We start from the raw sequence: 24,585 nt of genomic DNA on the forward strand, positions 1-24,585 counted from the left end.
AGGCTCCACCACCATTGCTAAGGTGATTCTTTTTGCATCAGTTAACAGGACAGTTTTGTCTGAGATTGTTATAAGTAAAAGATTAAAGAAAGCAAACATCTTGACTATTTTTTTCTAGTTTTGTTCATTTTATGCACTTGGCAGTACTTTGAGTATGGTCTATTTTTCACTATTTCTCAGTAGTCAGTTTCACTTGTGTAGCCTTTTGGTCAATTTGTCCCGATATTTGTGTGGGCATATCATACCGGAATGGGTGAGAAATACTTTAAAAAAATGAAAATGTGTGACTTGAAAACCACAAATGTCGTTAGGAGGGCTCAGGAGCAGTTGGGAGTACCTGAAAGTAATTGTAACTCCACTTTCGGGAAATGGCTGGAGTTCAAGTAGGCAATGTCCCGTTAGTGGCAAGAGAAGTAGCCCTTTAAAAAAATTCAGTACTAGAGTTCTATTTTTATTGACCAAGAAAAATCCTGAGAACAGGCTCTAAACCTTGAGAGGTTTCTAACAACAGAAGTCTATACAGGGGAAACATTTGTAATTAAATGCAAAACAACTCCAAATATTTTCTTACAGTGTTGAGAATAGGTCCATTTCCATAGAAAATTTCATGAATTTTATGGAAAAAATAAGCATATTTTCTACATGAAATTATGCATTATTCAACAAAGAATTACCCCTCCACCATGTACAACCAATATGAGTGGCAGGGAGCCCACAACATTTTAGGAATCAAAATCCCATGAAACAAAATGTGAATTTCATGCAGCTGTACTTGACCCACCAAAACAAGGAACTTTACAAACAGTCTACTGAAAATGTGGAGAACCATAGCGGCTCAGTGCTGGTCATAGCACATAGAAAAGGACAAAGAGAATGTGGCAGAAAATGGTCTCCCATTTAAGGATTAAATGTTTTTCATTGTACTCATGTGTGTTGTCCCACTGAAGTTTTGGTGTCTTTAGACTGTGAGTAAAGCAAACAGGTGTTGTGTATTGCCCTGCTCCCAAGGTTTGTAACTGACTCCCATGAAAATCAAGGCAGTGCATTTCTTCCCAGTAAGTGAAACAGAAGGACTCACTCCCTGCTTACTTCCAACTGTCCATATTGAATGCTACTCTGTGTGTGACTGATCCTGATTTTTCAGTAGAAAATGTACTGCTGATGTATTTTAATACAATTATTTATTGCATGATGTAATTTAATATACTGATTAGTATGAGGGACTAGTAGAATCTTTTGCTTCTGTAAGGATGGCTAAATATATCTCCCCAGTTTTGTTGATAGTAGCCTCTGAATAAAATTTGAGTTACTGTCAAAATTCTTATATAGTTTTGGTGCCCAGATTGGAGTATTTTTTATCTTTTTTTTTTAATCAGTGGCAGCTCAGGAACTATTTACTGCAGGATCATTTTGATAATCTTTAATCCTCAAGTGATAAAGGAAAAAATCACTACCTAGAATAGCTTACACCTCTGGCTGAAGAGTTGTTTAAAGAGTTCTTGATACAGTTTATGACATCTTGTCACCATTCAAAGCCTTTGAAGATTATTATCTAATTTTTCCTTTCCTCCTGCTCCAGAGAGAGAAACCTTCCGTTGTTAATTTAGTGGGTATTGTACTGGGTTTTTCTGAATGTTGTTCTCACAACCATTTATGCAGATACATCCAACATCTTCTTCATATGCTTTTCCCCATTTAATTAGGGTCATCTATATTTCTTGCATGTTATAGTGTTGCTTATCTATTTAGATTCTGAACACCTAATCTTTAGTCAATGGCAGTTAGGCATCTTTGAAAAAATTCACTAGCCACGTATCTGCATCCTGAGGTACCTAAATACCTTTAAAAGTATGGGCCCAACTTTGCTAGCCGTAGTGAAAAATACCTGAGATTTCACACTTCCAAGGCTACAAATCCTCCAAAGCTACATCTGTTTAATTTACATCTTCACTCCCCCACCAATAAATAACCACATCACTAGCTTGGCTGGGGTTTTGAGAAGTCTGGGAAGAGAGAAAGCCACTCCTCTCTAATGCTCCTCCCACCTGTATTTTGGCCATAGTCCTGGTGCCAGAGTGTGGGGGTTTTCTATGCATCACTGACATCCAAGTGCCCTATGGTGAAGTTGAGAGGGACTCAGAGTATGGGTGAAACCTATTTCCCTACCCGTCTGTCCATGGATTGCTGATAATAAATAATTTAATAGATTCTGAGCTCCCCCAATAATCGAACGCTGAGAACTAACCTACACCTCAGTTAGTTAATTTGGGCTCCCTCCACTCAAACAAACACATGATTTCTGAGCCCTAAATCCTCTTCCTAATTAATGAGCCTGGGAGTTTCTGCCCCCTCCTATCTTCTAGTGAATTAATTTTGGGTTTCCCTACATTTATTAAATTCTGGCATCTTCCTGCCCTTCAGTTATTGGATTCTGGGCTTCCTCCCCTCCCACCATTAATTAATGAATTTTTCCCCCTTCCTTCTTTGCGGAGCTTCTCTGGAGGCAACAGGTGTCACTAATTGAGATTAGTGGATACTTTTGACCGTAATCTCTATGTGCCTCAGCTCCCATTTGTAAAATAGGATAATACCATCCCCTCACCTCACGGAGGTGCGGAAGTATTGTGAATATTAAATGAATTGTTTATGAAGTACTCAGATACGATGGTGATGAGCACCATAAAAAAAAACTGTGAGGAAATGAACAATTCTGTCTTCAGAGCAGTGTGCAGTGCATAATATTTAGGGCCACATGTTGAACAATGAAGATAAAACAAAATATTGAATAGCTGTTTATTCAATGAGCACTGTCCACCCTGTGCCCTGAGGCAGGGGTCTTGTGGAATATATAGTATGTGATCATGTAATCTTTTGACCTCTGCATTCTGGGTATTGGGAGTAGGGGTATTGTTGCTTTCATGAGACAAACTCCCTGCTCTCAGGTCCGGAGTCCAGACCCTCACAGCCCATAGCAACCCAAACAAGCAAGTATAGGGAAGGTCCTTTGTAGCCCTGGGCTGGAACATACTCAGCGTGAATAGAAATTTGAGAGAGTTTAGCAGCTAAAATCCCTGAAGTCTCTACTGAGCCATGTGCAAAGGGGAATTTTTTCAAATGCTTATAAATTGGCCAGATTTGGGCAGATTTTCATGGGGACAGCAAAAGGCCCATTGGTGACATAGAGGTCATCCCCCTGCCAAATTTCTAGTTCCTGAATCTGAGTGCTAGAACTGTCCATAGAAAAGGCCTCCAGAATTTTGTTGTTATGGGTAAAACCCTTAGCATCTTTTTTATAAATAGCTGAACTGTTTTGACTGAAATTTTTCAGAACAATTCAGCATGAGGGAGACACCTGGCCTGGAAAATTTCAGCCCAAACGGTTAAAGTTTCACAAAGTTATGAGGAACTAATATCAGGGCCTTGTAATGGGAAGTACTATTTAATAAGCAGTACTAGTAGTACTCATATTTTTCTGGGTATTTTTCTCCCATTTAGTGCTAATTGAAATTATTCATATGTCTTGAAGGATGGGGAAATAAATATAGCATTTTGTATACAATTAATTTTTTATGTTATGGCTAATTTCTTCTAGCTAAATTTTTCCTGGACCTTCTCAATTTTTGGGTCAATACAGTTAAAGTTAGAATCATGACTTTCTAGTTCTGACAAGGACAGCACTGGAGCTGCCAATTTCACTTTAAAGATAAATGACACAGTGTCAGTATGAAGGTGTATGGTATTAATTGGCACAATGAATTGGCTGCTTCCCTTGGCTAATAAGATACTGCTATTTCTTTAACAGTGACATCCTTGCTACAAATTCTGCAACAGATTTGCTAATTTGTATATTCACACAAGTTTGTTGTATTATAGGGAGAGTGCAAAGCCAGTCTAAATGAAAAAGAATAGGTTAATACTTTTTCACGCACATTCTCCTAAAATGAAAAAAAATAAGACCACACATTTTTGACAGAAGATAAATTCTGTAGACAACTCTACAGCTGTTGACTTGACACACTTGTATATTGTTTCTCAGCTACAAGAAAATGAATTCAGATGGTGATCCGACAATGTGGTGCTTGTAGTGAAAACTGAACATCTGGGGTGAGTGTTCTGTACTATTTATACACTGGTCTAAAATACGTTTCTCTTCACTTCAAGGTAACTGAGCTTCACAACATCAAAAACATAACCAGACTGCCTAGAGAGACAAAGAAGCATGCAGTGGCAATTATTTTTCATGATGAGACATCAAAGACATTTGCCTGTGAGTCAGGTAAGCAATTACTACCACATCTCCAGCTTCAGGAAATCAAGCTGTATACGAAACAATGACTCAGAAGATGGATTAAGATACAGGAATAAATAGTAAGCCTTATCTTAAAGGGAATGTGTTTTATTTTTTTTAAGTAAGCAATACTGGAAGTTTTGATTGTGGTGTTGTTTACAGAGGTTTTGGTGCTGATTTATTATTTGTCTTTGTCTGGGTTTTGCGCCCAGATGGTCCAGAGACTCTTGAGATTTTCAGCTAAGCTTGTAGAACAAGTAACCATACCTATGGGACATTATTAAGGGAAGCAGTGACATGGATTCTGGTTTTTGCAAAGTGTTGCTATAGGCATTTGCTAGGGGAGTGATGCTGTCATGTGAAAGAGAGAGGCAAAAAACAATTAAAATCTCAGGACATTTTAAAGCTGAACTTCAAGCAATTTGTGTATTGAACAGTTACCTGGCATGATGAATAAGTAAAGTTCTGAGTGTATTTGGGTGTTGTGGTTCATAAAATCACCTATCATTACTGAGACACCAAATGCTTTATATTTTTAAAGTACACTAGCTTTCTTGTTTTGAAACCACACAAGTATGTGACTATATCCATTGGTGCATTGCACTTTAAAAAAAAAAAGTCTTTAAAGTTGCACATTTGTTATTAATTGATAACACACATTTGTTTAGAGATGTACTAGATTGTTTAAAGCTATACATTTCCTTAATTATTATTAAACAATATACAGTACCATGGATGCATATAATGCAGCATTACAGACAAATAAAATGACATTCTCTAAGAGCAGACAGTCTAAATTAGATGTAACACCGCAAAGGATAACAATAAATATTGGGAAGGGAGATTGCAAAATGGGGGGTACAACAGTGATATATCATTGGATATACACATTTTGCCCCAGTCATGCAAACGTTTATCCATGTGCTTAACTCCATTCACATGAGTAATATCCGTAAGGCTACTCAAAATCAGAGGGATAACCTGACACAGAAGTGAACTTTGTGGTAAAAGAAAAAAAAATTGCAGTGGCTTTATAGGATCCAGTTCAGGGATACCAGCAGCAAAGGTAGATAGGTGGTATGTGTCAGTGAGTCTATTAGTTGTATGTATCTATTTTAGAGTTAAAAAATAATAGACACCTATCCGAGACCCTAGGCCAGTGGTGGGCAACCTGCGGCCCGTGGGCCGCATGCAGCCCATCAGGGTAATCTGATTGCGGGCCACGAGACATTTTGCTGATGTTGACCATCCGCAGGCATGCCCCCCTCTCCTCCCCAGCTCCCAGTGGGCGCGGTTCACCATTCTGAGGGAAACTGCATATTCTAATTTGAGACTGCCAAACACAAAAAACTGAAAATGATATAAAATGACCACCCTGATGTGGAAAGAAGGTCACTCTCACTCAGTCTAAATTTACCTGTCTAACACCCAAACCAAACGTGTTGTCTGAGATTTTTGTTAATGTCTTGGTGACAAATGAAGCCAGAGGGAAGATGGGTAGAGTGGTGGTGGTAGAAGTCTCCTGCTGAGACTGGTTGGGTGCAGTGTAAAGATTTTTAAAATTCTTATGCTATGGTTGTGTGGGAGGCAAAGTGGGAAAATAGTGGCAATTAGGAGTTGTTTTTTAAGCCACCTTATTTAACTACATTGTCAAGTCAATTATTTATCATTTTATAGTCCTGTAAATGAATATGGTTGAAGAGCCATGTGAACACAAAATGGAAAATCTCCAGGCATGTGGACAGACAGGGAAATTTGAAATTAGGGAAAAAACTTTTTACAAAATGTTACCAGTACTTCATAATACAGTATTATTATCATATTTATTGTCCCGAAGCTACAAAAGATAATTCTATTCTGATGATACAAAGCTCTAAGAGGGCATAAGTGACAGACCTTTATTAAGTCTTTTGAGAAAGATTTACATATTTCTTCTTATGAAAGTCCTATAAAAGATAAAAGTGACTTGAAGGATCATCCTGGTGTTATTACTGTGTTCAATAAAACAAAAACTGTGTTGGATGAGTCAGTTCTCAAGATTGCTGCACCAAACTATTCCAAATGGCATAATTATTGTGGTTTTAGTGCTTACTAAGTGTGGTATTTTAAAACTAGTAGAACAGCTGTTGTAGGAAATCTTCATAACTGTTTATTTTTTAAATGAAAAAAAAATTGCATCATGGAATCCCGAATGTAATGTGTAGAAGAAGCACTGTGTTTAATGCTCTTTATTATGGGCAGAGCTGATAATATTGTCCCATTATAAAACCCTGTTTAGAGTTACATATGACTTTGCCAAACTTTAACTATTCAGGCTGAAATTTTCTATGTTGGGTGTCTGCATCAGGCTGAAGTTTGTTGGCGAGTTTCACCAGAAATAGTTCAGACCATATTTGGGTGTGGGGAGGAAGACTCTGATAACTGTTTTGTTGAGAAGCTGAACTTTCCTGTGGAAAAACACCCAAAACTTGCCAAGTTATGAGCCTCTGAAAATCTGTTTTCACAATCTCAGTAGAGATTGGTTAGAGTTTGCTAAATACTAGCTACATTTACTAGATACTTTCTTTGACATTTCTGTCTGTAATTAGCATATAGCTCAATCCTAGGGCTGCAGGTGCTGAGCAGAACTATTGCCGCGGTTGCTGCTCCCGGCTGCTGTTTCACTTGGCACAAGAACTGAGAGCAGGAAGACTCTCTCTCTTATGCTTTCAGTGCTCCCCCTTCTGGGTGCCGGGCAGCATCGAGGAGGAAGCTTCCAGACTCGAATGCAGAGTCAACAGTCAGATTTCCAGCAGTATCTACTACTGCTATCAGTTACTGCATTAACTCAAGCTTCAGAGGTCTGAATGAATCTAAATGTTCCAACCATGCTTATGACCCATTTGAGTGTCAAGGTGAAGCCACAAGAAGGAATATCTGTTTGTGCAGTTTCATAAAAAAGCCCTAAAAATTACATGCTAGAACATAATGGCCACACTGGATCAGACCAAATGTCCAGTTAGCTCAGTACCCTGTCTTCTGACAGTGGCCAATGCCAGGTGCCCCAGAAGGAATGAGCAGAACAGATAATCATCAAGTGATCCATTCCCTGTTGCCCATTCCCAGCTTCTGGCAAACAGAGGCTAGGGACACCATCCCTGCCCATCCTGGCTAATAGCCATTGATGGACCTATCCTCCATGAATTTATCTAGTTCTTTTTTGAACCCTGTTATAGTCTTGGCCCTCACAACATCCTCTGGCAAAGAGTTCCACGGGTTGACTGTGCGTTGTGTGACTAAATACTTCCTTTTGTTTGTTTTAAACCTGTTGCCTATTGATTTCATTTGGTGACCCCTAGTTCTTGTGTTATGAGAAGGATTATATAACACTTCCTTATTTACTTTCTTCACACTAGTCATGCATTTATAGACTTATATCATATCCCCCCTTAGTTGTCTCTTTTCCAAGCTGAAAAGTCCCAGTCTTATTAATCTCTCCTCATACAGAAGCCGTTCCATACCCCTAATCATTTTTGTTGCCCTTTTCTGAACCTTTTCCAATTCCAATATATCTTTTTGGAGATGAGGCGACCACATCTGCATGCAGTATTCAAGATGCGGGTGTACTATGAATTTATATAGAGGCAATATGATATTTTCTGTCTTATTATATATCCCTTTCTTAATGATTCCCAACATTCTGATCACTTTTTTGACTGCCACTGCACATTGAGTGGATGTTTTCAGAGAGCTATCCACTGAGACACACAATCACAATACACTAAAAGAGCATTATTGAGGTTACAAAGTGAAGCATTCAGAAGTTAGGAAATGCCAGAATTAAAGTTACCTGTGCAACTTTACTTCAGTGCATACACATTATGTTACAGTCTTTAATTAAATGACCACATACTATTCTACCTTATAATTTTTGGCATTTCTTAGCTATTGAGTGCTTCATTTTGCAACCTTAATCTTCTTTTAAAATAGTTTTTGTGGGTAACAGAATACTTACAGATTTCATGCAAGAATAGGTGATCTATGTGTTGGTATGGTATACCTGAGAATCTCACTACTGCCAGTAGAAAAAAGAGGAAATAATTTTAAGGGGGAAAAAGAAAACTGTTTAAACAAGTTGGAATATAGACCTCGTTCATAACTTTGAGTTCCATTTTCTCTCCTATTTGATTTCCGGAGGTGGGGAGGAAGATGGGACAAAGTTTTTTGGTGAAAATATTCCCATTTTGTAAAGAACCAACAAACTCCTTCAGCTTCAAAATTCAGTTACTGTATGGCTCAGATTTTAAATGTTTTGAAATTGTATGTGTTTGCCAACTCTAAGTTTAACATAAAGAAAAGGAAAATAATAACACACCACCTCTGTCTCCTTCTTAGCAGAGTTGATCAGAAAGCTGTTTGGAATATACAGTACATCCAAAATAAAAATGCTTTGTGAAATCAGTCCAGTTTAGTTGCAATTTTGTTTTGGGGGGACAAAAAGTTCTGATAATTCCCCTCCTTTTCCTTTCCTCCCTATGAGTGGAGGGTTATTAATGAGTTACTTCACCTTGAGTTGTCCTTTGAAATATGTGTAACTACTTACGCTAAACAATCTATCCCATCTTTGTATTTAGCTGTGACACTCTGACTACCTTTCCCAGATCTGAAGAAGAGCTCTGTGTAGCTCAAAAGCTTGTTTCTCATCAACCGAAGTTGGTCCAATAAAAGATATTACCTCATCCACCTTGTCTCTCTAATGTCAAAATAACATTTTTGGAACCACATTTTGACTGTACCGCACGTAGGGTAGTGATGGTTGGTGGCTCTCTTCTGAGGGGGATGAAGGTACCCATCTGTTGTCCTGACATGGCATCCCGGGAAGTATGCTGTCTGTCAGGAGCCCGTGTCCTAGATGTTACAGACGGATTGTCGAGGATCATCTGGTCCTCTGACTACTATCCCATGCTGCTCATCCATGTGGGCACTAATGATACTGCGAGGTATGATCCTGAAAAAATCAGAAGTGACTACAGGGCTCTGAGAGTAAGGGTGAAGTAGTTTGAGTGAGCAGGTGGTGTTCTCTTCAGTCCTTCCAGTCAAGGTTATGGCCCCAGGCAGAGACAGATGCATCCTGGAGATGAATGCCTGACTGCAGTGATGGTGCCACCATGAGGGCTTTATCTCTCTTGATCACCGGATGCTGTTCCAGGAAGTAGGACTGCTAAACAGTGATGGGATCCACTTATCAAGGAATGGGGAAGAGTATATTTGGATACAGACTGGCTAACCTCATGAGGAGGGCTTTAAACTAGGTTTGAAGGGGGCATGTGAGCAAAGCCCACAGATAAGTCAAAAACATGGAAACCTGGGAGAAGGGTTGGAATCTGGAGGGAGCATGGGCCGTTATAGCAGGGATAAGAGAGACGAGATAACTTAGGGGGATTATCAAATCAATATCTTAGATGTCTGTTGTGACAGACCCAGACCAGTGGAGTACAGGAGTCTGGTAGAGGGCAAATAAACTGGTCACTGGATGAGTAGTTTTCTGTTCCCTGAGTGACCAGAGCAGGGGCGGCACTAGAGTAATCAGGAACCTGCTAGAACCAGTTAAGGCAGGCAGGCTAATTAGGACACCTGGAGCCAATTAAGAAGAAGCTGCTAGAATCAATTAAGGCAGGCTAATCAGGGCACCTGGGTTTTAAAAGGAGCTCACTTCAGTTTGTGGTGCGAGTGGGAGGAGCTGGGAGCAAGAGGCGCAAGGAGCTGAGAGTGAGAGTGAGAGGGTGAGGGTGTGCTGCTGGAGGACTGAGGAGCACAAGCATTATCAGACACCAGGAGGAAGGTCCTGTGGTGAGAATAAGGAAGGTGTTTGGAGGAGGCCATGGGGAAGTAGCCCAGGGAGTTGTAGCTGTCATGCAGCTGTTACAGGAGGCACTATAGACAGCTGCAGTCCACAGGGCCCTGGGCTGGAACCCGGAGTAGAGGGCGGGCCTGGGTTCCCCCCAAACCTCCCAATTGACCTGGACTGTGGGTTCTTCCAGAGGGGAAGGTCTCTGGGCTGTTCCCAAACCCATATGGTGAATCTCTGAGGCAAGAAAATCCGCCAATAAGTGCAGGACCCACCAAGATAGAGGAGGAACTTTGTCACACTGTATATTAATACGAGAAATATGGGGAATAAGCAGGAAGAATTTGAAATGCTAGTTAATAAACACAACTATGACATAGATGGTATCACAGAGACTTGGTGGGATAATATGTATGACTGGAATATTGGTATAGAAGAGTACAGCTTGCTCAGAAAGGACAGGCGGGGGGGAAGGGAGAAGGTGTTGCTTTATATGTTAAAAATGTATACACTTGGACTGAGGTTGAGATGGAAATAGGAGACAGACTTGTTGAAAGTATCTGGGTAAGGATAAAAGGGATAAAAACAAGGCTATGTCATGGTAGGGGTCTACTACAGGCCATCTAACCAGGAAGAAGAGGTGGATGAAGCCTTTTTTAAACAACTAACAACTTCATTCAAAATGCAAGACTTGGTGGTGATGGGGGACTTCAACAACCCAGACATCTGTTGAAAAAATAATTCAGCAGGGTACAGATTATCCAACAAACTCTTGGGGACAATTTTTATTTCAGAAGGTGGGGAAAGCTACTAGGGGTGAGACTGTTCTAGGTCTGATTTTGACAAATAGGGAGGAACTGGTTGAGAATTTGAAATCGGAATGCAGCTTAGGTGAAAGTGATCATGAAAGGGTAGAGTTCATGATTCTAAGGAATGGTAGGAGGGAAAACAACACAATAAAGATAGACTTCAAGAAGGAAGATTTTAGCAAACTCGGGGAGTTAGTAGGTAAGATCCCATGGGAAGCGAGTCTAAGGGGAAAAACAGTTCAAAAGAGTTGGCAGTTTTTCAAAGAGACATTATTAAAGACACAAGAAGAGCAAACTATCCCACTGCATAGGAAAGATAGGAAGTATGTCAAGAGACTACCCTGTCTTAACCAGGAGATCTTCAATCATCTGAAACTCAAGGGTGGTTTAGGTTGGACATTAGGAAAAACTTCCTGTCAGGGTGGTTAAGCACTGGACTAAATTGCCTAGGGAGGTTATGGGATGGTTTAGATAATACTTATCCCTGCCCTGAGTACAGGGGACTGGACTAGATGACCTCTCCAGGTACCTTCAATCCTATGGTTCTATGATTAAGTGTGTGTGTGTGTGTGTGTGTGTGTGTGTGTAGGGTGAGGCGAGGGAATATAGCTGGCTGGCCGAATGAAGGCAACAGTGCTTTATGGCTGGAGGAGGGGAGGGGAGGCGAGAGAGAGAAGAGGTCAAACCGCTGCAAAAGGGGACAAGGGGCAGTATGGCGACATTGACTCATCCCCTGGGAACTGGATGTGTGGAAGGGTTTAAAAGGAACAGCCCTGTGCGTGAAGCCCCCTTTTACATGGAGCAGGCGGAGGCAGCACTCACTCTCCCTCCTCTTTAGGTGGTGAAATACCAGGTTTGGTCAAGATGTGCTGTGGGCATTGCACTAACTGCCCCTTTTTTAGGGAGCCTGGGATGGAATTTTTCCCTTTCCACCAGATTGGCCTATGTGGAGTTGGAGTTTTTTTGCCTTCCCCACAGGGAGGTAGGCCATATGTCACAACTCATTATATAAGTGTAGGGCAAATGTCCAGTGCAGGTACTCCATAGGGAAGGTATACAGTAGCTGGATAAATGGCTGCATTTTTTCATTTCAGAGGTGGAACTTCATGGGCATTCCAAACTTACAAACAAATTCACATAGGTCGAGTTTTGTTTGAAAATAGAGAAAAAGACAAAACAAATATAAATGATTGTCTGATCATATCTTGAGTTACTTTTCCCAAGAGATAATCAAGTAGGCTCTCTCAGTTTGAGCTACAGAAAAGAAAAAACTATGGGTTTATGTGTATCCAGAGAGCACATCCTAATGTCTGACTCCTTTGTCTGACACAGTGGCATGTCCCACCTTGAGAGCATCTTTTTACTTTCTCTTCCTTTTGAAAAGATCCTGCTTCCCAGTGATGGGCAGGTGAGAATCAATTAACATTGACAATAGCCTTTGTGTGCTGTGGATTTATCCTGGGGTGACAACCTGCTTCCCCCGCTCAACTAGTTCTAACTGGGCTTTTGTGTGCATATCTGCTGTAATATAGGCTTTAGTGAAGTCTGGGCTCAGTAATCAAAGGTGAATGGTTCTGATTCTGTGTTGGAATTGCTGTATTTATGGTCTTTTGCGGCACCATTCAGTGTTCCAGGAAGACGTATTCATTCACCTATTGTTTGGGCACACATAATGATCAAAAGTCAACTCTTTCCTCATCCCTTTTTCCAGTAGTTATAAAATACAACTAATAACTTTAGAGCATAGGGAAATACCTGTTTTATAAACTATCATTAATAGTCGGTTCCAAACGGTCACCTTAACTTTTAAGTGTAAAAAGGGAGATTCTTTCATATTCTTCATGTGAATTGTTGTTGTTGTTTTTTCAAGTTGTTCCACCTAGCCTTGTCATTATGGGAGAATATTGCTGTTTTTGTTGTTTGTTTAAACTAGCCACCTAGAAAATTATGCAGAATTCTTTTAACAGTGAATACAGCAGCTTTTATAAGATTGACGAAGTAGATTGATTTTTTTTAATGGAGTTCTTCAACTGAGATAAGGAATGATGTAGCTGTTAGGTTAGAATTTATTCTTAATGATATTCCTGCTCCTACCCTGTATGAAAAAAGCCAGATATTCAGGTAATCAATTGTATGCAAGGTCTTAGAACAAATTTTGAAATAGAAAGTAGTTAAGGACATAGAGGCAAGTGGTAATTGGGATAAAATGCAACATGGTTTTACAAAAGGTAGATCATGCCAGACCAACCTGATCTCTTTCCTTGAGAAGATAACTGATTTTTTAGACAAAGGAAATTCAGTAGATCTAATCTACTTGGATTTCAGTAAAACATTTGAAACAATTCCACATGGAAAATTGTTAGTTAAATTGGATATGATGGAGATTAATATGAGAATTGAAAGGTGGATAAGAAACTGGTTAAAGGGGAGAGTACAATGGTTCATACCAAAAGATGAACTGTCAACTGGAGGGAGGTTATTAGTGGAGTTTCTCAGGGATCAGCCTTGGGACCAATCTAATTTAACATTTTTATTAATGACCTTGGCATAAAAAGTGGGAGTATGCTAATAAAATTTGCAGATGACAGTCTGGGGGTAATGCCAATACCAAGGAGGACTGGAATATCATACAAGAAGATCTGGATGACCTTGAAAAGCAGAGTAATAGAAATGGGATAACATTTAATAGTGCAAAGTGCAAGATCATGCACTTAGGGACTAACAACAAGCATGTTTGCTATAAGCTGGGACTTATCAGTTGGAAGCAACAGAGGAGGAGAAAGATCTGGGTGTATTGGTTGATCACAGGATAACTGAGCCCTCAGTGTGATGCGGGTGTGAAAGAGGCTAATGCGATTCTAGGATGCGTTAAGTGAGGTATTTCCTGTGGAGAGAGGGGAGTGTTAGTGCTATTATACAAAGCACTTCTGAGACCCCATGTGGAATACTCTGTGCAGTTCTGGTCTGTCATGTTTAAGAAAGATTAATTCAAACTGGAAAGGTGCAGAGAAGGGCTACTAGGATGATCCAAGGAGTCTCAAAGAGCTTGGCTTGTTTAGCCTAGCCAAACAAAGGCTATGGGGAGATATGATTGCGCTCTATAAATACATCAAAGGGATAAATATCTGTGAGGGAGGAGTTATTTAAGTTAAATGCCAATGCTGACAAAAGAACAAATGGATATAAATTGGTCATTCACAAGTTTAGGCTTGAAATTAGATGACAGTTTCTAACCTTCAGAGGAGTGAAGCTCTGAAACAGTCTTCCAAGGGAAGCAGTGAAGGCAAAAAAGACTAACTGGCTTCAGGACTGAGCTTGATAGTTTTATGAAGGAGAAGGTATGATGAGGCTGCTTACAATGGAATATAGCTGATCTGCAACTGCTAGTACCAAATATCCCCAATGGCTTGTGATCAAGATGGGGAGGTCTCTGAGTTGCTACAGAGAATTCTTTCCTGGTGTCTGGCTGTTGGGTCTTGCCAAAATGCTCAGGGTCTAACTGACTGCCATATTTAGGGTCAGGAAGGAATTTTCCCGTGGGTCAGATTGGCAGAGACCCTGTTTTGTTTTGGGTTTGCGCCGCCTTCCTCTGCAGCATGGGGCATGGGTCACTTGCAGGTTTAAACTAGTGTAAATGGTGGATTCTCTGTAACTCAAAGTCTTTAAATCATGATTTGAGGACTTCAGTAACTCAGCCAGAGGTTATGGGTCTATTACAGAGTGTGGGGGTGAGGTTCTGTGGCCTGCAATGTGCAGGAGGTCAGACTAGATGATCAGGATGGTCCCTTCTGGCTTTAAAGTCTGAGAGTCTATTAGAGGGATCCAGAATACAGAGGCTGAGGGAGAAAGAGATCCAACATAAAGAGGCTGGGGAGAGGAAGGAAGTTGCACAGACTTTGTCTTGTCCCCTCTTCATGGCAATCAAGAAAGACGTATAGGATGATAGAGAACCATCCCCTTTGCAGTAGCCAGGACACTCTTGGGGAGCAGTAGAGTAGAAGAACTTCAGTTAGGAAGTTCTAGAAGGCAACAAAGAGGCAGAAAATTTCATCTGACCGCCAGCAGATGATGGAGGTTCAACTGTATCTGTTACCTGTTAATCAGAGATTAGTATGAAAGATGTGAGTTACCAAGCAGAGACCAAAGCCACCACCCTGACGCACGAAGCTTAGCACCCTCGCCCTTCCTAGTGTGGGGATCTGAACTTCTCATTTGGCCCTTGCCCCTGGATCTTACTATTGCGGCAGTGAGAGAGCCATATGTTTCATATCTTCCTCTAACTAGTAGCATGATAAGTGTTTCAATCTCTGCATTATGCCAACCTCTGTATTCTATACCTAAGTAAAAACTATACCAATGACATGATTTAAACACATACAAAAAATAAAATCCTGCAATATGGTCTAACATTTGGCTAGCTAGAGAGAATAAAAGTTGTTCTTTAGCCTCTGGTTGTTTATTGAAAAATTGAATTTTGATATTATTCATACATTGTGCATCTATGTATAATAAAACTACCTTCTGATTCAATTTAGAGTTTCTCAAGAGACTTGCCAAATGTACTCTACCATAAATAATTGTTAGTCCTCTGCAGCACAAATTTTAAGATATTCTCTTCCCTTTTCCATATTCATGACATAAATATGAGTCCCTATGTAAAGCTGAAGTAGTTCTAAATAACATATAATGAATGAACAACTTAAGAGATCAACATTTTATCGCGTATACATTTCTTTAAAAATTGCTAAGATACTAAGGCACTAAAAATTTTAAATTGCCTTCATGCTGTATATCTCCGGATATCAGCATACTCTTCATACACTATAGGATAACCTTTCAAGAACAGGTGTCTGTGGTAGACCATAATAATATGGTTATGCAGAAAAATAATAACATTGTTTTTCTCTTTTATAGTGCCTTCCATCTAGGAATCTCAATAAGGTTTTATAAACATTGTCTCAAAACATTATTGTGAGGTACTTTGAGGTATTTCCCCCCCACTTTACAGGTGAGGAAATGGAAAGTAGTTTAACTGAATTGCCCTGGTCTCACAGAAAGACTGGCAACAGAATCCAGATGCCCAAGTACCAATTTCCATGTCTTAGTCATATGACTTCCCTTCATAAAATATAAATTTGGATACCAAGGTGACCAGATGTCCCAATTTTATAGGGACAGTCCTGATATTTGGGGCTTTGTCTTATACAGGCGCCTATTACCCTCTACCCACATCCTGATTTTTCACACTTGCTGTCCGGTCACCCTAATACACACATGGGTATTTGCATACAAAGTGAATAGTCACTTGTGCTGGTCAGAAAAATTTAAATACTTTGAAAATTTTATTAAAATAGGAGGGGGGGGGATTATGTGTATTTTCCCCTCTTACATCTCATCCTTTTCTAGATGCTCATATTTTGTGGATGTAACAAAAATAGCAGGACACTATTTTTGTATTCTGACCTTCTATGTACACGTAGTTATTTTTGGGGATGTTCTAAGGCCTGTGTTATACAGAATGTCAGACTAGGTGACTGCAATGGTCCCTTCTGGCCTTGGGATCTATGGAGTAGCTGGCTTTCCATACTACGTGAAAATAGACAATTTGTGTTGGAGGTGATGAACAAATCCATTAATTTCACTTCTCCTCTGCTCCCTCCTAAACAATCTTGAAAATATTCATACTGTTGCTTATTTTATATATCTCATAAGCTGGCATACACATTTTCAGTATTGTAGATTTTTTCAATTAAGATGCATTGCTACGGGTGGGAATTTGGTGGCGGTTAATCAGGAGAGAAGCAGATTATTCTGAGGCCAAGCTATTGGGGAAAAGGATGAGGGCTGCACACAAATGGAGTTCTTTTGTTTAAAAGTACTTCTGAAACATCTGTGTTAACAGTTGCTAAAGAGCCCTCAGAATTACACAGAACATTTCTACAGCTCATGCTAAATCCTGTCCTCCAACTGGTTATTTTAAAATCAACTCTTACCAGCTTTCCACTATGAATTAGGAATTAATATTCATACATTTGTCTTTATGGCTATTATGGTGTTTCTATTCTCCTTATGTCATCTGTTTCTTTGCTATAGTAACTTGATGCTGTTATGCTATTTTAGTTAATTCCAGCCAACTATTGTATTTGAAATGGTGATCAGAATAACTACCGTGATTGGCAGTTAGACAACATAACCTTATGCTGTTTTAGCAGAAAATAGCGAATATATAATGTGTGTTATGTAAAGTAAGTCAAGTATATATTATTATTAGATCCAAAAGTATATATGAAAAGAGTGTTGAGGGTACAAAGTCAAGCACTCAAGTTAGGAAATGCCTGAATTAAAACTGCCCATTCAACCTTCATTCACACCCCTTGTGTTATGCATTGTTGCAGTCTTTAATTATATAGCCATATGCTATTTTTTTCCATAGGACTTTTCCCTAATTCAGTGCATTGGAAGAGCAGTGAATGATGCAGGGCACTGCAGGAGGAGAGAGAATATTCTCTTGTGTTGAAAGCACTGGACTGGGACCCAAGTGAGCTGGATTCTAGTTCTGTCCTTGACATAGATTTCTTGTGTGATGCTGGGCAAAACTATCACAATGTATACATGCAAGGGAGTTCAATTAAAGTTGCATGGGAGACTCTGATTTGGCATTTCCGAACTTTGGAGTCCTTAGTTTTCAGGTGGCAACATACTTCTAACATAGTTTTGTTTTTGTATGTCATAATAATAATAAACGTTACTTAATTTACAGTATGCAGTTCTCTGGAATGAAATACTTAGGGGCAGATCCTCAACTAGTATAAATTGTCTTAGGCATATTGAAGTCAATTAGCCTATTGCAATTTACAGCAGGTGAGCATCTGCCCCTTAGAAGCTTGTAGAAAACATGTGAGATATTAAGACACACTGTTATGAAGAACTGATTATTTTGTAAAAAAAGAACAGGAGTACTTGTGGCACCTTAGAGACTAACAAATTTATTAGAGCATAAGCTTTCGTGGGCTACAACCCACTTCTTCGGATGTGGGTTGTAGCCCAGGAAAGCTTATGCTCTAATAAATTTGTTAGTCTCTAAGGTGCCACAAGTACTCCTGTTTTTTTTGCGGATACAGACTAACACGGCTGCTACTCTGAAACCTGATTATTTTGTGTGATGAAGTGAAGGACAGAGTTGACAAGGAAATTGAGAGTATCCTCCACATTTACTTTTTGGGAACTGGAACCAAATCCTTTTCACCTTACTCATGTGAGTAGTACCACTTACATATATAGTAAAAGGAAATGGAATTTACGGATATATCTGTTTCCGGAAACTTCATAAAGCAAGTATTTGTGGCAGGATTTGTTGATACCTCAGGGCAATCTTAGAAAACAATCTATTTTGAGATAATCCTGCTTATATTGCATATCACTTATTTTATGTCTCCTCATGTTTATATTATTGAGGATATTCATATTAAAACAGCATTTTTGTTTTTAAGTTCATCTATTTACTCTGCTTATCACTCATCCAAACTCCTAATCCTTCTACTATGCTGTCATGAACTCACTATTAGGACTTCAGTTGAGGAATAAGTAGCAGGAGCAGATGGACTCTTAAAAAATGTTGTTTCCATACAAACATGCCTAATAATAGTCTGATAGAAATACATAACTCTACCTATGTCTGTCTGAGAACATACCTCATTTCTGGGCTGAAGCACATTTGCAAGTTCTGCTACATTCAGGACATCAGAATCTGGTATTATGTAACCAGGCAAGACACCACCTGTGGTATGATAGCAATGGAGAGGAACTTGGAAAACCAGACATCAGCTAAGGCATGAGGGTCTCTACTCATCTTCCTGGAGTATGGGTTAGCACTTTCAGGGTTTGTGAAAACGTGCATCATATTGTTAAACCATGTGACTTCTGCAGCTCCTGGCCTCCCTTGAAAATAGTGTACATTTAGAGGCAGCACAAAAATCCCTGACATTAATTTATAGATGGAATTTGGGGTATTGACAGATGATGTATGACTGGAGAGATTTAAATGAATAACATGGTAATTTACTGCACCTAACCTGAAACACCAGGTCTATTTTTCATTTTCTGTCACTATTCAGTCTCAGTTGCATTTGACTACTTACATAGCGTGCAGTACATGGTGCTATAAATAGATTAACCATTTAACCATTTAAAGTCTTTTCTGAAAGTCTGAACCTGTCATTGAATGAAGGTGTTTTGAACTGACTAGTATGTTTATATGGGCATAGAAAATAATGTATACAAGTTATGTATACTTACCTGGAGCCTGGAGCATTCCTATATCATGTAATATCTAGTGATATGGCTAGAGAGGAGGATACTGGTTTGGAATGAAAACTTGCCAGTCAGGAATGTTGTGTGTTCTGTTTTTCAATAAGAAACAGAATATGGTAAGTAATTTCATTCAGTGCAAAAGTTCATTATGGGAGATGAATATACCAATATGTTCAATATCCATCTAATCCCACCAGGTTTCAGGTAGATTGCCAGAAGTCACTTGCTAATTTGAACATTACTGTCAGAATTAAAGTCCCAGTAGGCTATTGCACAGCGAGATTCTTAATAGCAACACCTCTTGGTGTTTACCTGTAAAGCTTAGGAACTTGCTGCTCTTTGTTTGTTAGATTTGAGAAATATAGACATTTTGGAAGCTGTCAATATCATACTGGTGCTATTGTGCCTTGAGAGTGCTGGATGAGGAGGTACTTCCATTAAAAGTCCATTTTTCTCTCTCTCTCTTTTTTTTTTTTTTAAATTATCCTTGTTCTGAGATTCTCATGCTTTTTCTCAGATCAAAGGTAAATCTTTTTTGGAAAGATCTGTAAAAATATGTTAGGCTGTTTTGGAGGTATTACAGTGGGAAAACATGGTGGTCTGTTGTTTAATGTTGACTACTGTTAGTTAGGACTTGTTTGGCTTGTGATAACTCAAAAATGAGTTATTTCTGAAACTTCAATCTTCTCATGAATTGAGGGGCAGATCATCATCAGGTGTAAACTAGCATCTTCGTTACATCAGTGGAGCTATGCTGAGTTGTACCAGCTGATGATCTGATGCTTAGCCCTTAATAACAGCATTTGAGATAAGATTTGCTTTAGAAATAATGAAATTATAACTTGAAAATTGTGAGTGAAATCCTGGTCCTACTGAAGTCAGGCAAAACTCCCATTGACTTTATTAAGGCCAGGATGTTATCCCATGTGTTGTACATGTAAATTGTGGCTTTTCCAATCAACTTTTGACAATGTACCATACTCTAGGTTTCCAAGCTATTTATAGTTGCATTTATTTCAACGTGTGAGCCTATGGAAAATATCCCAATGAATGTATTTGTTCAGTAAATGTTGACAAAAAGATGACTTTTTAATTATTCCCACCTGTGGCGGGGGGAAGACTCACTGGCGCGGCGCCTCCTGCTGGCCGTTTCAGGAATTAGCTCTTTCCAGCCCGGAGCGCCCTCTGCAGGCCGGTGTCTCGCCTGCCGCTGGCCCAGTGTCCCTCCCAGATCCTGGTGCCCTTTGCCCAGGGGTTCTGCCCACCACAGTACCCCTCCCAGGGGAACCCCCAACCCTCTGAACCCACCTTGCCTCAGTGGCTACTGCCAGTCATCATCTAGCCCCCGCTCCCTGGGGCAGACTGCAGGCTGTAAACCACTCATCAGCAAGGGGGTTAGGACCTGCTGCCTTTGCCTATCTCTGGGCTGCCCCTCTGCAGCCCCAGTAGCTATTTGGCCCTTTTAGCAAGGCCTGCAGCCTGGGGTTTTTCTTGGCTGGAGCTCCCCAGCTCCCTCTGCCCTTCCCCAGCACTGCTTCACCTCAGGTACCCTTCTCAACTCCCAGGCAGCCAGGTCCTTCTCTCTCAAGAGGCGAGAGAGAGACTGTGTGCGCTAGCTTCTGGCCCACAGCCCTCTTATAAGGGCCAGCTGGGCTCTGTTTAAGCTGGCCACAGCTGTGGCTGCTTTCCCCATCAGCCTACCTTTTCGCAGCTGCAGCCCTCTCCAGGACTGCTTTAACCCCTTCAGGGTGACCACCCCGCTACACCACCGTGCAACACAGCATTCATAAAAGGATTGGACATTTACATAGATAACAAGATCATACAACATTACAATAGTAAGGGGCTTTTAAAAATTACTTTAAAAACTCATGGTGCAGGGCATAACCCAGCCTTTAGCTAGTAAGCATTAGAAAGAAACTTTGTGGGCATCTTATTCCATAAGTACATACTGTAGGTTTTCTTGCACTTTTCTCAGTAGTGCACATGTTTTGACTGTCCCTCCATTCCAGGGATGTCACTCATTCTTGTCCCAAAGTTGCCATTGTTACACACATGGATTTGGTATTCCCTCCATTTTATTGTTGAAAAATTATTTACATCTGAAATAAGGATTCAAGACACTGGGGTTATCGAAAGAGTTATTTGCACCAAAGGAACAATTCCCACAGCTTTTTAAATTTCCTACCTGAATAATTTTTGTCCCCATCATTTTGGGCCTTCACAAACATATCTCTGGCATATTGCATCTCACATTTGGACCTTACCAAACTGAGGTATGCTGAAGTGTCTGGCACTGGCTGCTTTTTGAAGACAGTATAATGGACTATATGGACCACTGATCTAATCTAGGATGGCAAATCATATGTTCCAGAAGGAGTGTAAGGCATATTTGGGAAGAGAATCCAGGAATCCTGGCTACTCCTCTGCTGTCACAATCAGAGAACACTTTTGTCTCTCTGCCTATTCTTCATACAGATCTATTATGCTTGTTGCTCTGCTACATCTTACAAGTTTTATTTAGTTGACTTCTTACAATTGTTTTTCTGTCTATGAGAAAATAAAACACTCACGGGTGACTTGAGAAATGTAGACCTGAATGCTTTTAGTGAGTATTGTTCTTAGCGAAGACTTCTGCCACATGCACTCTCCTCTCTAAGGAAGGGATGTCTCTTTTCAGCTGAAAGACTGGGTATATTTTATATTGTTTTGTGCAAGCCAATATTAAATAATTCAAGTTTGGGACTCCACCACTTCTCTGATAAATTGACAAGCACGCTTTTCTGATATTCATCCCAAAATTTTCTTTTCTAGCTTTAATCATCATTATTCATGCATATATACCTTAAATAATTGCTCCCCAGGTTTGGTGTGTGCACTCTTCAAATCTCTGTAGACTCTGGGTCCATCTTTTCTTTATTTGAAATTAATTAGTTGAACGAAGGAATCCTCTGCCTGACATTAGAACAAACTTCAATGCTTTCACTTTTCAGTTAGATAAAATCTAAGTTGGAGTTGGTGCCAAGCAGAAAGCATACTGGGTGCATTCAGTTCTCTTTTGTTAAAGTAGTTTTTAAGTTAATACTATGGAGACCTTAAAAATGGTGTCTGGAAGTTCCACATTCTCCAGTCACTTAAATGTACACTGGTAATTGCAATACACTCCTTTCTGCAGAGACAGTGATCTCATATAGGAATGTGAATTTATTCTGTAGCAATTCAGCATGTTTAACGTTATATACCATGTTTAAATAACTGCTCCTTGCTGGCTATAAATAAGCTTTTTCTCTTTTTTGTCCTAAAGCCTGGCTGCATTTAACATCTATGTCCAAATTGATACTAAGTATTGCTATTGCCATCTTGAAAGAAAACTGAAATTAGTCAATAGATTGAGCGTCTCCTGGCTGCACAGTTCATATTGGATTGCATGAAAGGTTGTACGTGTATTAGTGGCATGAAAGGTTGTACATGAATCAGTACACTTTAGTCTAAGGCAAACAATGCAAATAACTTTGAATATACAAAAACATACATACCAGTCATAGAAAGACAGTAAATTTTGGTCTGGAACTATAAGTGGCAAACTTATACTTTATATTTAGATATAGATAGATATTTGATGTGATTGTATGTGAAAGCTATTTCAAATCCAGTTTTTACTGGTATTCCAAGCCTGGAGAGCAGAGTCTGTTCAATAACAAGTTACGTTTAATTTATTAGGGTTTACATTTTACAAGTGCTTAATTCATCAAACTATGTCTTGCCATTGATTGTTACTGTGACAAGTCCATTGTCAATGAAAGGATGGTCCAGCAGTTAGGAGTTAGCCTGTGACTTGGGAGACTCCAGTTCAAGTCACTGCTCTTCTAGAGACTTACCCATTCTGATTCCTTGAATTCAGCATGGTTGTGGCACATTTATTTAAAAGAAATGTATCCACATTTTTCTTTGCAGGTGTAATGTACTAACGGCCCTCAAATGTGCACAAGTCTGCCCATCCTTAAGGAACTGTCTTCATGCTGGAGTGCCAGCTAATTACTCTTAGGGGTAAGGTGGTTTGAGAAATCAGAGGGTTTTGATCTCCACATTCACATGAATCCCAATGAGCGGTTCCACTCTTCTGACTTCTTGGCTAGGTGCAGGCCTTTCTTTGGAGTTGAGTCAGTAGAGTGCTAAAAAAACCAACCCTGATTAGCAGTTTCATTTTTGCCAAATCAGCATTTGTTTGACTTGAAAACACTTTGTTGGAAAACTTCCAGATAGCTCTAGTACAGAGACACAGAGAGGCACCTGAAAAGAAGACGAGCCCACACCATGTGCCCAGCCAGCTCTTCACTGACCACCAAGTGTTCACGGACCACAACTTAGGAGCCACTAACCTAGAGCTTTAAAGACCACCCCCCACATATCTAAAGAACTTTTTGTCTCAGTTAACAGTTGTTGTTGTTTTTGAAATTCAAAGATTTTAATAAAAAAGTAAAATGTTTATATTCCTAAAGGTAAGATCCAGACATAGCACTTCTATTTTACTGTCCCATTAAAAGTACTGTAGGACAGCTATTGGTCCCTAAAGTACAAAAGAGGTAACTGAAAATAACCTAGAACTGAGGAAAATAATAAGGAAGTCAGCTATAAATTCATAATTGCAACAGTTAAAACAGAATGAAACAAACTTGGCTATAAATCCAAAAATCTCAAAATTCCAAGTGGAAGAGAGAACTTGATCCTTTAAGCATATAATTTTAACAGTCATGACTTTAGGAGCAGCTGAGTGATTCCCAGCTCTTTGACCAAATGAAGGCATGCTCCTCCTAAGGAACCTTCCTATCCTTCTTCACAGTTCTCAGTTGACCTAACCCTTTGACTAGCACAATATCTATTTCAAGTAAAAACATTATCTTGTAATTAAATTTGTGTTCTATAAATAAAAAGGGAAGCAAAGATCAGAAGAGGTTCCTCTACTGTGCTATGGATTATTTTTGCTGGATTTAGCAATTAGAATAGCATATTTAGAGAATTTGTACTGTGTGTGAGAGAGATGGATGTGGCTAATAAATGTAAATTGAGAGACCATTTGAGTATGTTAATGGTAAAACCTCTAGGTAATTAAAACTGCATTGGAAACAGAGACATATTAGTGTTAATTGAGCTCCTATAAACATTCATTCACAGACCATCATAGTCAGTATGGCAATCTGTCTATGTATCTTCTATTTTACATTCTAAATATTAAAGGCCTGATTGTGTCCAGCCCTGCATCAGTGTGATGGGTAGTGTGCAAGGAGCCTTTCCTCGGACTTGCATCCTCTTGACACAAAAATAAAAGGGATGGGGCAGCATAAAACTACTGG

At 39.6% G+C, this 24,585-nt stretch overlaps 1 protein-coding gene across 2 annotated transcripts in view; it reads left to right on the forward strand.

Annotated features, from left to right (window-relative positions):
* The window catches only part of DOK6 (docking protein 6), a 424,139-nt gene that overhangs the window by 200,289 nt on the left and 199,265 nt on the right, over positions 1-24,585 (forward strand). For both annotated transcript variants that reach the window (XM_065399655.1, XM_065399656.1), the window contains exon 3: positions 4,162-4,276. In XM_065399655.1, coding sequence (XP_065255727.1) covers positions 4,162-4,276 — 115 coding nt within the window. The remainder of the gene's footprint in view (positions 1-4,161; positions 4,277-24,585) is intronic.

The sequence above is a fragment of the Emys orbicularis genome, chromosome 2 (assembly GCF_028017835.1).
Source record: "Emys orbicularis isolate rEmyOrb1 chromosome 2, rEmyOrb1.hap1, whole genome shotgun sequence".
In the NCBI taxonomy this organism is placed as follows: domain Eukaryota; kingdom Metazoa; phylum Chordata; order Testudines; family Emydidae; genus Emys; species Emys orbicularis.